At 30.2% G+C, this 14,908-nt stretch overlaps 1 protein-coding gene across 1 annotated transcript; it reads right to left on the reverse strand.

The window, feature by feature from the left end:
- Window positions 1-5,092: 5,092 nt before the first annotated feature.
- Window positions 5,093-6,703, reverse strand: LOC111614140. Its single transcript, XM_023355522.1, has 2 exons — window positions 6,437-6,703; window positions 5,093-6,358 (listed from the first exon to the last, which is right to left on the reverse strand). Exons 1-2 carry the CDS (start codon window positions 6,604-6,606, stop codon window positions 5,308-5,310), a joined length of 1,221 nt encoding a protein of 406 aa, XP_023211290.1. The 5' UTR covers window positions 6,607-6,703; the 3' UTR covers window positions 5,093-5,307.
- Window positions 6,704-14,908: the final 8,205 nt, after the last annotated feature.

Below are 14,908 nucleotides of genomic sequence, written 5' to 3' on the forward strand. Positions count from 1 at the left end.
TTCTCTAATTAGTCTGGAAACGGGGGACCTAATTCTTGCATTCTGTGAAAACGGGTAAGATTGGCTATAATGTAATTATCTTAATCTTCACTATCGTTACTTTTTGCCCACAAATAAAAACCCAGCGAAGCGGGTCCTTGCAGCTAGTATTATATAAAGAATAATATTTATCAGAACACATTTAAATTACTGATTTACGTAAGAGATAAAGACAAAATTTTATATTTTCTGAATCATTTATAGTTAAATCTATAAATATATTTTAAAATATACTGTACATCATTAGGATGTATTATTGAATATTTATTCAAATGTGTATGTAAAGTTGTATAATTTGTTCACATACTCCACAGTTGTCACAGCTCCAATTTACACTAACACCGCCGATCACTGGTTGTGGGTTCGTGCATGACCAACAAGCTTGTCACGTTCTGTTTTCCAGGTTTTTTCCACGTGTTTAGTAGTCATTCCCGGTTACGGTTTCTCATTCCCTGTCTTTTGCCTGTCCCGGGATTCCGGGATAAAAGTGAACTGTTTCCCGGGTCAAAATTAATTATTTTTAAGATATACAAAATATCATGAAATCAAATGATATAAGTATTTTTCGTTTTTTAAATTAAATTAATACGTTCTGTAACCTCCAAAATCATATTAATAACTCTGTGTAAGGTATATATAAAAAATTACCTTTGAATTACGTAGAAATTTTCACAAATAGAAAAAATTTATTAAAGTTTGCTGATAACTGCTTATAGCAACAACAACAACAACAACAACAACAATAACAGCAACAAAAAATTCTTTGAATTGAGTTAAAAATTTAAAAAAATGAACTTAGATCAAACTTCTAAGTTAAAAGGTAATTTTCGTTTTTTAAATAAAATATAATACAAAATATTGTAAATTTTTATAAGATTTTAAAAAGCAAAGATGGTCAATACTCCGATCACTCAATCTAATTCTTATTTTAGTAATGAAAAGTCTTGCTACCGAGAATGCCCTTTCCGTTTTAATTGATGTGAGTGGAATCATGTTTATTGCATTTAAGAGAAGACAAATATTATGTGTTTTTCATCTGTATCCTGAAAGATTTCTAGCTCGTTATCGAGATTGTAGTACTTCTTTTGTTCTCTAGTATTCTTGATTTATCTACCTCGACTGCTTTAATAGAAATATCATAGCCCAATAATTCGGCAGTTCGTTTGTCTTTAATAATCAGGTTATGAAGAAAAACTTCATACTTGCAAACTTCGTTAAATTGAAGTGACGAAAATTGCATGATTTTTTAGAAAATTTGTTTGTTTATTGGAAATATCAAATATGGAAGCTGTTTTATATACTTCCGTAAACGCCTTGAACAAAAATATACAGATTTTACAGAGAGTTACGCTTTTTCATAATATAACATTGCTACGGGATTTGACAATAGATTGCTTTAACACTATATATACTACAACAACAAACATTTATAAAAAGCAAAATGATTAACAACATTTTGAAAACAATATATTACATCTGAATTTAATGATAAGAAATAATAATAGTAATAATAAAATTTAAACAATTAACAAATATAGAAATAATTTTATAAACAATATTTAAATTGATAACTTATATACAATTATTAAAAAATATTGCATAAGTAATTTAACAATAATCATAATAATGTTGCATCTTATTGATATGGAATGATACTGACCAAGCAAAGGAATGATTATTTCATTCCAAAAAATTTTTTGGCATCAATATTATATATTTATGTATAGAGTTCCATTTGTTGTTAAAAACTTTTTAAGAATAAATTTATATCAGCTTTGCACATGTAAACTGTTGGTTTAAAATCAACACAAAATGCAGTTTAAAGCTCAATGGAATTGATGGAATATCTTAAATTTTCATTATGAGATCAAATATTCAAAAATCACTAAATATAAAAATATTCCAGAAATATTTTTTTTTTATTTTTCCTCATTTCTTCTTCAAAATGGATGAAAAAAGTATTTTAACAAATATTTTTTTATTTAAAAAATATTTTAATATTTTGAAAAATATATACTGTATATACACATGTGTACTGTATGTAGATATCTCAAATAAATGTATTAATTATCTAGACAATCTGTTGTTATCATAATATTTTGCAAAAGTTTTAATCGTTATTTTAACAATAATAATATATGTAATCTTCTTATACCATTATACCTCTGAAAGACTCGAATGAAAAATACATTCATATTTCAATACTACTTATAAACTAGGTTTATAAGGAAACAAAAATCTTTTGCTTAATCCACACTGTATAGATGTTGGATTAATATAGTTCATACAGATAATTCTAACACATTTACTATATTTTATACAATATACATAGAATTGAACACACATTTGTTCTTGCATTAAAACATTTTTAATAATTAATGTTCATGGTTTTGATTTAAGGCTATTTTGGGTGAGGCACTGAGATTATGGTCTTCAGACAAATTTCCTTTAATTTAAAATTAGTCTTGATATATATTTTTAAATTTGTTTTTGATTTAGACTAATAAATATAATTTTTACATTAAATTGATCATTAAAATTTGTTACAACATATTTTCCAACAATACTAATATAGTTCACAACATTTATCATATCTATTATATGATACGTACACATTTTATATTTCGTATGCATATGTAGGGGATTCAATACCATAAGTTTATTATTTATAATGCATTCAAGGGAAATTGGAATTTTGAAATATTTTCTTGTATAAACTGAGAGACAAAAACTGGCCTGTCTCTTTAATCCGAATAAAAATAATCTCGGTAGACTATCACACAGCCATCAGGTTAGGTACTTCTTTTATTATATTTCCATATGCATTTCGGGCTTATTTAATTTATAAGCCCCTCTTCAGTGCAATTCAAACAAGGGGACTCCCTGCCTTTTGTTTATTTAGTTATGGCAACGCAACACTTGGGTGATCTGCCTAGCGGGATGCTTTCCGGGAGGTCTTTTTTTTTAAGAGAAACCGGCTCTTATTTAGGTATTGAAGACGTGGAGAAAACCCGGACGTACAGCCCGTTCGAACGAGGAGAGAACTCACACCGCACTCTCAGTGTTCAGAGTACGAAGACCGCTTGGCCACTAGTGAGCCGTTTTTTAGAAAGAAATAAGCACAATCACAGTTAATGAGTACTGTACATTTGAGATACACAAACTTTACACACGTGTGTAACTCAACTCTGGTTAAACTGACATTTGGGAACCTGCTTTTTTCTTATTGCAAAATACGTTTCTAAAGCTGTAAATATCATTTAAAAATATATTAGCCGGGAAATAAACATACTTTTAAAAATTCACGAAAGAATTCTTCTTTGAACCTAATTGTAGATGATGGAGACTTATACAGTTATGTCCGAAGGAGAATTCTTTTGTGTATACTTTAAAACTAGATATCATGTTTGATATTAATTAATAAAGTGAGGACCAAACATCGGTCGTCACTTTTCGTCGGTTCGCACAGAAAAAATGTTTATTTATACATCGGTCCTTACAAGTGAGTTTTGACAACAGGCACACATACACACTTACATGCACCCATATATATAGGAAAAAAATCCGATTTTTTCACTTCTCGACGTTTCACGGAGCCGAGTCCAAAAATGTAACAATATTGAGAGTGAATAATTTTTTCACGATTTCCATACTTTCCCTCTGTTATATATAACAGAGCCTGGAAAGAAATATAGTTTATATTTACACGTTTAGTCGATAAGTTTATAGTTATAAACCGTGTTTTGTTGAAATTATAATAAAATATTGAACTAAATTTATTTAAAATGTGAAGTGGAACAGAGTGATGGAATAAGGCACGATTAATCTACCAGAGGAAACTGCCACCGGGAATAACTACTAGACACGTGGAAAAAACCCTGGAAAACAAAATGTGGCAAGCTTGTTGGTCATACGTGAATCCATAACCAGTGATCGGCGCTGTTAGTGAAAATTGGAGCTGTGACAACTGTGGAGTATGTGAACAAATTATACAACTTATATATACATTTAAATAAATATTCAATAATACATCCTAATGTTGTGCAGCATATTTAAAAATAAATTTATAGATTTAACTATAAACAAGTAAAACAGCAAAACCGTATTTGGAACAAGACTATGTCTCGGAGAATCACTACTAAGCGGAATCTCTTTGACGCTCGTTTTCATTCTCCAATCTTCTTTGGTATCGCTGCTTTTGGGTGCGATCGTTCCAACGTTGCTGGCCATAACCACAAGATCGTTCATGATGTATTTTCAATGAAATTAACCTATCCAATTTCGAAATTTTTCTCCGTTGCGTATTGGCCCCGGTTGAATTTTTGTCGATGCGTAACGAAAATTTCCCGTTTTTGAAAAAAATAATCGTGGCTATTGTATCGTCCGAATTTTTTTTTATTTTGCACAAATAATATACAGTTTAACCCGATTATTACGTCATCGGATGTAACGACAACTCTAATATAACGTCATATTTTTATCGGTCCTACGATTTTACTATACTAGATAATGTTAAAAAACCCACTTGTAACGACACCCTGTTTTAATGTCGTATTTGAAGCACTCCCAAATTTACAAAATTAGATTACAAATTTTATTTAATTAACATAGAAGAAACTATGTGTACAATCCTATGGTCAGAGTTCACTTCTTAGAATGACTGTGGGTGCTCTCTTCCCCACCTGACTTCGGTGCGGTGAGGTGGCTGTTTTGCCAGTTTGTAGAAGAGAGTCGCCATTTTGGATTTTACTTTGACTCAGTTCTCGGTCCCCCCGACTACCTGTCTGGATTTTTTATGCACAAATGATTTGGACACCTAATACTCTGTGCCAAATATCAACTCTTCACATGTACTCCTTCATACCTCTATGCTGGTAATAAAAAACGGAAGTACGATTTTATGAACAAGACATAGTCTTATCAATGATTCAGAAAATATAAAATTTTGTCTTTATCTCTTACGTAAATCAGTAATTTAAATGTGTTCTGATGAATATTATCATTTATATCATATAAAATAGATGTAAAGATTGACTAAATTTATTTTCAATTAATTTACTCTTTTAATAGCCTACTACATTCTTACTTCAGATGTGAATATAAATAAAAATAAACGAATTTTTAATTTAGTTTAACGTTTGATGCTGCAAATTTTCCTGCTAATTTTCAATTGAATTCTTACGAATTATCATCTCTTCTTAAAATTATTATATCATTTATTAAATTTTAAATATTTCACTGAAATCAGACAATGATATTTTTAGATTCCTAAAAACTAACTCCGACAGTAAAGTAAAAGTTATCGATTGTTTCCTCATTAGGAACTTCTCCAAAATTTGAATTTTCATAAAAATAATCTATTTCGTTTTTTGCCATTACATCTCCTTCTATCACAGAGGGGTCCGATATCTTCACTGTGAAGCGAGCTGTCGAATCTCGTTTCAAGAATATAGTATCCACACAGGCATGGCCTACACTATTACAATTCAGAATTTGGTTTTGTATGGGGCAATTTCTACTTTCCAAGTAACCACAGAATAAAAGATCTATACCGCCTGTTTTAGAATGGTAAATTGGTAATTCAACATCAAGTACGTAAGTGTCTTCTTTCACAAATATTTCACAAGTAAATGTTGTTTCGTTTGTGATAATGAAATTTCTTCTGTTTTGGAAAAAATGCCGATGTTGAAAAGAGTATAAATTTTCGCAGAAAGCCAACCTTCTTGGATTTCGTTCCTGACAAAGAGTTTCTGGGCAATTCGATAAGACCCCCGTTGTATAAAAGGTTAGAAGGGAATCCTTCTCTTCTGGTGTTAAACAATCGAGTATGTTGTTAAATGTTTTGTCTGTCAGATCTTCAATTTCAAGTACAAGGAATCTGAACTTCGGAATGAATGGATCTATTACAGATCTTAGCTGGGCTAAAAATACTTCTCTATTAGATTCTTCTGAATCGGTGATTCGTCTCTTGGCCCAATTATAAACACCTATTATTAAAAGGAATTCATCTATATTTTTGTAACATGGACGGGAAATAAGTTTCATGATCGTACTCTCTTTACAATCCAAAAACTCATCAAGTTCAATTAAATCTTCCCACACTTCCTCGAATTTTCCCAAACAATAAAACTGTATTACGTGGTCATCGACAGAAACAGCAAATTCGTATATACGACAAATGTTCTTAACATTAAGTAATTCTACCATAAAATGCTGACACTTCATTCTAAGTCCTGATAAATTGAACTGATTGGAAATTAAATATATTTCAAAGGCGTTGTCCAAATTTTCTAACTCAGGATCCATTTGTTCTATGAAACTAAAAAATTATAAAAGTTAAGTTTTGAACATAGTTTAATTTTTATAAATCTATCGTAATTTCACAAAAAATGCTTACTTTATAACTTGCGACATTTGTTGGCAAGTAGCATTTACAGAAAGTGAGAGTGCTTGATGCTCAGGATTGAATGCTACACGATCGTGTAGCATGGGGCAAATGCTCTCCAGGTAAGAGAGTTGTGTTACTTGATGTCCATCTGTACACTCGATAACAACTATACTGTCCATTATGATATTCTCAATGTAAACTCAAATTGATTTAAAATAGAGAGAAACAATCAATGACAAATATTGTTATGTTTTGTATTATTATGTTTGCTTTTTGTTCTTTTTAATTATTAATGATTTTACTTAAATAAACTGCTTTCTTTCTTCTAGCACTAATTAATTTTAAGTAATTTTTTATATATAAAATTATTATTAATGTCATATTTTTGTTGTATTATTATTGATTATTACAATATTTGAACAATTAAAGTTGTAATCGTTGTAAGCAATATTTCCAGAATTTCTTCAGAATTCTGGAAATTTGCTCCATCCCGAAGAATTTTTTTTTTTGTTTAAGCAGTTTGTCGTTTTATTTAAGTTCCGTTCTAGACAGATTTTATTATATATAAAATCTAGTAACTATTAATATTTCTGAAAATCTATTTAATATGGATAAATAATAATCGTAATAACAGCTGTGTGTGTGTTTATGTGTTGGCGTCTATTTCACTGAATATCTCAGGGTGGGGTTAAGATAAAGAAACGAAATTTGGCACGATAGTTTGTATATAAGGGGCATCGATGTCATTTAAGTTTGGTTTGAAAGATCGAGGGGATGGAAAGATCAGAGAGTGGGCACGTAATTTATCGCGTGAGAGGTCAGACTTAGTGTAGCTTTTACTTGTTGTTAGCATTTGCAATATTTTCAAAAATCATCTCTACCCTCAAAATTAAGTCGTTTGCCACTTTATAATAATTAAAAATATATATTCGGGGCTTAAGAGCCCGAAACGTGTAAAAATTTTCACACGTATCAACTAAATAAAGATGAGAAAACCCGCCAAGTGTCTTAATTTATAACACTTTATTGTGTTAGAAGCATAAACAAATTGTAAAGCACGGTTTCATATCATCAAAATAAAAATATATAGTTTTTATAACAAAATCTAATAATAGATGGCACTACATACAACTTTAGTAGTTTATTTTAACTAATGATACAAATGTTCTTTTTACAATAAAATCTCATAAAAGCCAGAAAACTTATGCAACTCGTTGCTAAATTTTTTATATCTCCTCATTAGCAGGCTGGTCACATGGAGTTTCCGGGTATTGTTAGACTGTTTAACACTTAAATAAAGATTAGTTTCTTATTGAAAATCGTCCCGGGAGGCAGTATCCCCATGTGCTAATTATCCTATTGATGTGTATTCTGAAACCGTGTCGTCTTTTATCTGTTTTTATCGTCACTATAGGTGCATAGATAGACACTGGGCATTTCTACATCATCTTTAATCGGAATATCCTATAGGCCGATACGCGTTTCGGGAATAAGCCCCTCATCTGTCAGCTATATAATAAAACATATCATGAATTTCTCATATTACAAAATGTTTATATTATAATAGGTTACAACATACCATGACTTCCGGGATTTCTTGTAGGTGGTGTTAACACATATACATTCCGTTTAGAATTACTTATTTACAGTTAAAATTGCTTTACTGTTAAAACACTATTAAATAAGTAATTTTAAACGGAATGTATACGTGTTAACACCACCTACAAGAAATCCCGAAAGTCATGATATGTCGTAACCTATTATAATTAAACATTTTGTAATATGAGAAATTCATAATATGTTTTATTATGTAACTGACAGATGAGGGGCTTATTCCCGAAATGCGTATCGGCCTGTAGGATATTCCGAATGAAGATGATGTAGAAATGCTCAGTGTCTATCTATGCACCTAGTCATGACGATAAAAACAAATTATCCTATTGAATTGACGGGATAAGGTAATCTGCCTTATGTCAACAACCGAATCCATTCGCACTATCAGTACAGTATGTATAGCCTATACATAAGACAGCTCAGTGGCGTACCGTAGTGGGGGTGGCAGTGGCGGCCCTTTTTAGGGGGCGGCGAAATTACCTTATAGGAGGCGGAAAATTTTCACAATAAATAATAAAATTATCTTGTAAAAATTTGAAACATCCTAATCTATACTTGCATCGCGCCTACGACAGTGCTATCGTCTGGACAGTCCGGGAATCGGCTCGCCGGGTGAACTAGTAACTTTTTCATCCGAGGAGTTACTGCGAAACCTTTTTTTTTTTTTTTTACTTATACGATTCATTCGCGTTCATATACACCACTAATATCCAATAGAACTATTTTAAACAGGTCGCTGCACTTCCACCGAATTTTTCATTGCTTGTTCTGTGACAAAACTGAATTTTGTTATTTTAAATTGAAATAACTAAATAAGGGGGGCCGAAATTTTCCTCCGCCCCGGGCGGCTGACACCCACGGTACGCTACTGAGACAGCTATAAGCAGTTTAACAATATAACAAACATTTAATAATTACGTGAAACGACAATTTATTATAACGAAGTTTAAAACATCCCGATATACAGTACAAAGAATGTTGTATTATTTTTGTTCTGTTATGAACTTAATAATTTGCCGTAAGTATAAAACAAGCTTTAAATCTAACGATATTAAGGTACTGGAAATTTACAATGAAGTGCAAAGAACCCTGATAAATATTTTCTATAAATAATCATCAATTTGCAACCGTACGTTTATAAGTTCTATTATACAGTATTTGTGATTATCTTTAAATTATAAGACTTAATTAACATCTTATAACTTATTTGTCTTATAATCTTAATTAATTAAGTATTCGTTATAGAGAGTAAAACTGGCGATTTATAATGAATATTTAACTCTTAATTTTAATTAAAATTCTTTGATACTGGATGGAATTGAAAGTTACGGCAATGATTCCGTGCGAAGTGAAAAAGTCACTGACTCAATAACTTAGTAAAGATAATTCTATATAATGTAATTGTAGAATATCATCAGATCTTCAGAAGTGTTTAAGTCGAAAAGATCAAACTATCGTTATTCCATCAAACTGTCAACACTTTACCAAAATCTGAACTAGAGGAAATAACACTAGTTCGGATCTATGTTCAAGCCACTATCTAACTAATTTGTCTTTAATATATTCTCTAATTGTGAGATCAGAAGAATATAAGTAGAGAATTTAAATTGAGTGGGAAGATCGCCCAACATTAAGGTCAGAAAGACTGATTGTTTTATACATTGGGACTTTTTAACCACTCTGTAGACCATTCTCTTTCACACTGTTACTCGTGCTACTCGTACATTAAATTAATTTTAATTAATATCAAATTAATTAAGAAAATATTGTTTGTTTTTTGTTAAGTGAATGTATGATTTAAAGCAATTATAAGTATAATAAAAATTAATTTAAATTAATTCAGTTATAAGAGATTAAATACGAAATAAATTTATTAATTTTTATTGTAATTATTAGTTAAATATAAATAACTTTCATAACATTTCATTTATTCTCGATAGAATGATTAAACTCTTTCTATTCTTATTTAATTTCTAATTCAACTTCAAAAAATAATAATAAACATACACATTAAATAAATTTATGATTACGCATCTATGTATAATTAAAAATAATAACTTTTATTTGAAAGTATTTATTCTACGCTAATATTTACTGAATTTGTAAACTATACTTTAAGTAAATTAAAGAAATATTAATTATGAATTATTTTATAACTAATAATTAATTATTGACGTAGTATTCTTTACAGTGACAATTTCTATTGTTTTTCATTGATATAAATGGGGGATTTAGTAGATATGAGGATAAAAATTGATAGTGTACAAGTACTTTAAAGTAATAGGATTTCATTTAATCCTGCATTATCACTTTAGTAGATAACTTAATGTTTTCTCACAAGAAATATCCTGTCAAGGTATACGTTAGCTGGAATACCTTTGATACAATGACTTTCTTTTTCAATCCTCTCTAACAACAGATCTCTTTTCTATTTTTCTTTTCTTTTCTTTCCTTATTAGAAAATGTAACTTGTTTACTGAAAACTTCACTACTTTTATTGATTTTTTTCTGATTTTTCTTTCCTTAATTTGATACGAAATTAAAATATCGAGTTATACATTAGCCTAACTTCCATCTGTTATTACTTATAGAATAATACTTAAACGTTATTTTCAATATTTAAAATCTAATTAAGCAACTTTTTTCATTGATATAAAACGTTGTTCTCAACGTTGATGCTTTCTCCTTCTTTCTTATAGATGTGGCTGAGTGAATAACACTGGTGATCTATAATGCATCTCACCAAAAGACTGATCAGGTGAAGTCTTCGGGATTTTTATCACATGTTTAAAAAAATTATATAAAATTAATATTCAGCAACAATACTAGAACTTTAATTAATAAACTATACAAGAAAATTTTTTATTACTTTTTACATTATAAGCGTAAATATTAAAATAAAATCAGTAAGTTATGTAATAATGTATAATTAATTTTTAAATGGCATAACATAATTATTTCTGAGAGCCAAGACAATTAAGTTCCTCTTTAATGAGGCACTTAATTGCTATCTCAAAGTTTATTATGAGTCTCTTAATTATAATTACAGTTCAAGAAATAATAGAAGGATGTTAAATATCACATTAATTAATTATAATTTTTTTGAAATTTTATTGAAGAAACATAGCATTATTTTTTTCTTGCTAATAATTTTGTGATTAACATATCGTTAGTGAAAAGAATAGAATTAGCAAAATAGCAGTTTAATAAAATTTAAAAAAAGCTCGAAATATTGACCAAAAAAAGCTTAATTTTTCCACCTTTTTTGTCCACTTTTAAACCACTGAACACTAATCGTGGGTTCGCAACACACAACGGACTGGTGACATTAGTTTTCCGGGTATTCTTCAAGTGTCTACCGCCTAAATGGGGAATCAGTTTTCTATAGATAGTTATTCGGGAGGCAGTGCTTCGTAGTCTTATTCATCAATGCAATGCTATTGTTAGAATATATAAATGTCTGCTGAAACGGATACCTCATGGGAAGACTTTTATCCTCTATTTAGATGTTACAAACGTGAAGAAAACCCGGAAAACTCCAAGTGGCCAGTCCGTCGGCCAGGCACGAACTTGCCATCAAACCGGGATTTAGTGGTTTTATACATTCGGCCACCGGTAGACTATTTTAATTTAAAATTAACACCTTTAAAACGATAAAATTATTAAATAAACAACAATTCAAACAAACACGAGCAATTGTTTATTGTGAGTGCCGGGATTTAATTTTTAATCATATTTTTAAAATTTATTTAATTTAAAATATATGCTCTCCACCTCAAATTAGTAGTGCCTTGCCCCTGTATATGATACTTTTTCTGTTAGCAATAGAGTCATGCCGTCATCTATCTAACTTCTTACGGGAGAAATTTTTCAATTGAAATAACGTGGCTTCGGAAGTTCATATACAGTTAATCCGAGCTTGCTGTTGTCTCGACTTTCATCTATTTAACTCCGTTCCACAGATTAAGGAAAGACAGATAAACAGACGGACAGACGAACGGCAGTGGGAATTTATAGGTTACAATTTTTACAAATTGCAGTCCAATATTTGTTTACCTTAGGCTAAATTTTTTAATAAATTAACAAAATAATTTCTACATACTAATAATTAAATTAAATGTTATTTTAATAATAATTACAAAATAATTATTAGGATAATATTCAGTAATTATAAATTATGAATATGTAAAGAAATATATTTGATTTCGTGTTTCAATTTTGCTATTTCTAGCAAAATGTTTTAAATAATTTTTACATGAAAAGTGAAATAAATGCTAAATTACTTTAATTTAATCCTTGAAGGTCTTTATAAAAAGTTTTAATTTAAAAGCAGAAGTTTTTATATGAAATATTTTCTTCAATTTTCCGATAAAGTCTAATAAATATATAGTGATCGAAAAATATAAAATTGTTCTAGAGAAATTGAAGTATAAAAAATATAACGTATTATTTTCTGTGGCAAGAAAAATTTTTGTTCTATTCCAGGATTTAATGCTTATTTTCTATTAGTCTTTGGAGACTATCCTCGAATACAGTTCGATGTTGGACAGTTTTGCTAAATTGAAAACAAATTTTCCATTTTGAAAAAAAATTTATAATATAGTTTATACGATTTTCTAAAATTGTAGACTGCAAGAATGTCAAACGCTTAACTACTATCATATAAAAAGCACCATAAACGATCAATTATTTATCGTGTCAACATCACAATTCGACCCTAAAAACACAATTAATATAAATTTAATGCTGCGCATAATTCTCTTTCTAACTTCACATGCAATATTAAGCGAAATACATAGAATGTTATATTGATGGCATTCAGTACTATCAGTCTCAAGATAAGAAGTTATGAGCCTTGTCACTACTTGACTCCGTCACAACTAGCCCCACCCTCCCCTATATCTCCCACTCCTTCTTAATAATTCCTTAAATTTTCTTTTCTTATTCTCTCACGTATATTTTAAGAGTAACTGCTCGCGGTTTGACGAAAATTAAAAATTAAATGCTGCAAAGAAACAATAAAAATTATTTTCTTAAAGTCGACAATTTAATGTGAAGAATTTTTGATAGTGTCAAAGTTCAACTTTATTTCACTTGCACTTAAATTCGTGTAACTGTAGAGTCTACAGAATGTGATTTGGAGAATGTTTTTTTCTTCTTCCCACTGGACTCAGTGAGCAGATTGTTATATTGGAAGATGAAGACTTTAAAAACTTTTATTATTTAAAATAGAGCCAATCTAATATATAAAAATAACCCACACAACTGACGAATGAAGTTATTTTCAGATACTCCTGATAAGTAAGCAGCTATGGATTCATATTTATATATATAAAATAAAGAAATTTACTGTCTTTGGTTTAAAAAAAGCGTAATCCCTCCGAGACTGAATCCCTATATACAGTAGAACAATAGTTCTATTTAATAGTTCTCCAGAGATGGGAACAATAGTTTCCTTCTCTGGGATATAATCATAAAAATACTTTTTTATCGTCACACAGATTAGGATTAAATTCACTCGGGGATCTACGTCTCTTCTCTAGAGAACGTTTAATGCAAAACAAGTTCTATTTAGGTTTACACACATGAAGAAAAATCATGAAACACTCCACGCGGCTAACCTGTTGGTCAAGTACAAACCCACGACCAGTGTTCAGTGGTTTTATCTACTCCTTTTATCACACGTTTTAATTGAGCTATTCCATTAAATCTTTTAAAAAAATTCAGCAGCGAGTTGCTTAATTTCCCGGCAATATTTGGTGACGCCATCTGTTATCATATTTTATTAAAAACCTTTTTATATTTTTAGCTATTATAAAATGGTAAAAATGTTAATTTCAAGGGTAGTGATGGGTTCTTTAAAAATCTTAAATGCTAACAAAAAGTAAAATCGGCATTTAGTCTGACCCTACTGGAGATACACACGACCCCGTTTTATCTCCCAAACCTCTCGACCTTTAGCATCAAAATTTGATAGCATCAATTCCCCTAATAAGCAAACTTCCCTCCAAAATTTCGGAAATATTCGACGAAAAGCACAGGAGTTATTAAACTTCAAACAGGATGAACAATATTATGCCCCAAACACACACACTAACATCAATACATACAAACACAATCCGAATAAGCGATTTCCAGTAGCCGAGTGCATAAAACACTGAACTCTGGTAGTAAGTTAGTCGTGGGTTCGGGCATGGCCACGAGGAGTTTTCCGGATATACTTCACCTAGGTAGGGTCCAGCTTCCCATAAAAGTTTTCCATTCTCCCTGCAGATCGCTCACGTGTTTGCGTTGTTGTAACCAAATAAACCAAACTAATTCTAGCAAACGATTATTTATTGTGACATCGTAATAATGCTGGCCTGCAACTTTTAGATACAATGTTCTCAATTTTTCAATGATTTTTGCTCCTGCACATCATACTTTTCCTGTCAGCAATAGAGTCGTGCCTGTTATCTATTTAACTTCGTTCAGGGGAAAATTTTGAATCGAAGTAAACAAACCTGAAGTTCCTATATAGTTCATTTGGGCCTTTTTCCCCTAATACTTCTGAATTTGTTCTCGGCTTTCATGCAGCTAACTTCTTTTTCGAGATTGAGGAAAGACTGACAGATTTTAAGGTTGAGGAAATTTTACAAATACAAAGTATAATTAACTCAAAAATTGTCAGAATGCATTTGTATTTATTAATTTTAAAAACCTACTTATTAGTTTTTTTAAATCTTTCCTCGTTATGGCATGTCACAAATGGTCAATAATCAATGAGTAGCTTATTTGTGGCAGGACTCTGAAAATTCTTTACTTGTCAGAACCTGTAATATCTGGAATAATTGTGCTTACGCTGTCTTAATTTTTAACCATGACCAG

Source organism: Centruroides sculpturatus, unplaced genomic scaffold (assembly GCF_000671375.1).
Source record: "Centruroides sculpturatus isolate CEXI.00-Female unplaced genomic scaffold, Cexi_2.0 scaffold1915, whole genome shotgun sequence".
Classification (NCBI taxonomy): Eukaryota; Metazoa; Arthropoda; class Arachnida; order Scorpiones; family Buthidae; genus Centruroides; species Centruroides sculpturatus.

Bases quoted from the DNA above. Each gene is read 5' to 3' on its own strand.
- LOC111614140 (XM_023355522.1), bottom strand. From the start codon at position 6,606: ATGGACAGTATAGTTGTTATCGAGTGTACAGATGGACATCAAGTAACA. The intron at 6,359-6,436 runs GTAAGCATTTTT...ATAATTTTTTAG, and splicing joins CAAATGTCGCAAGTTATAAA to TTTCATAGAACAAATGGATC.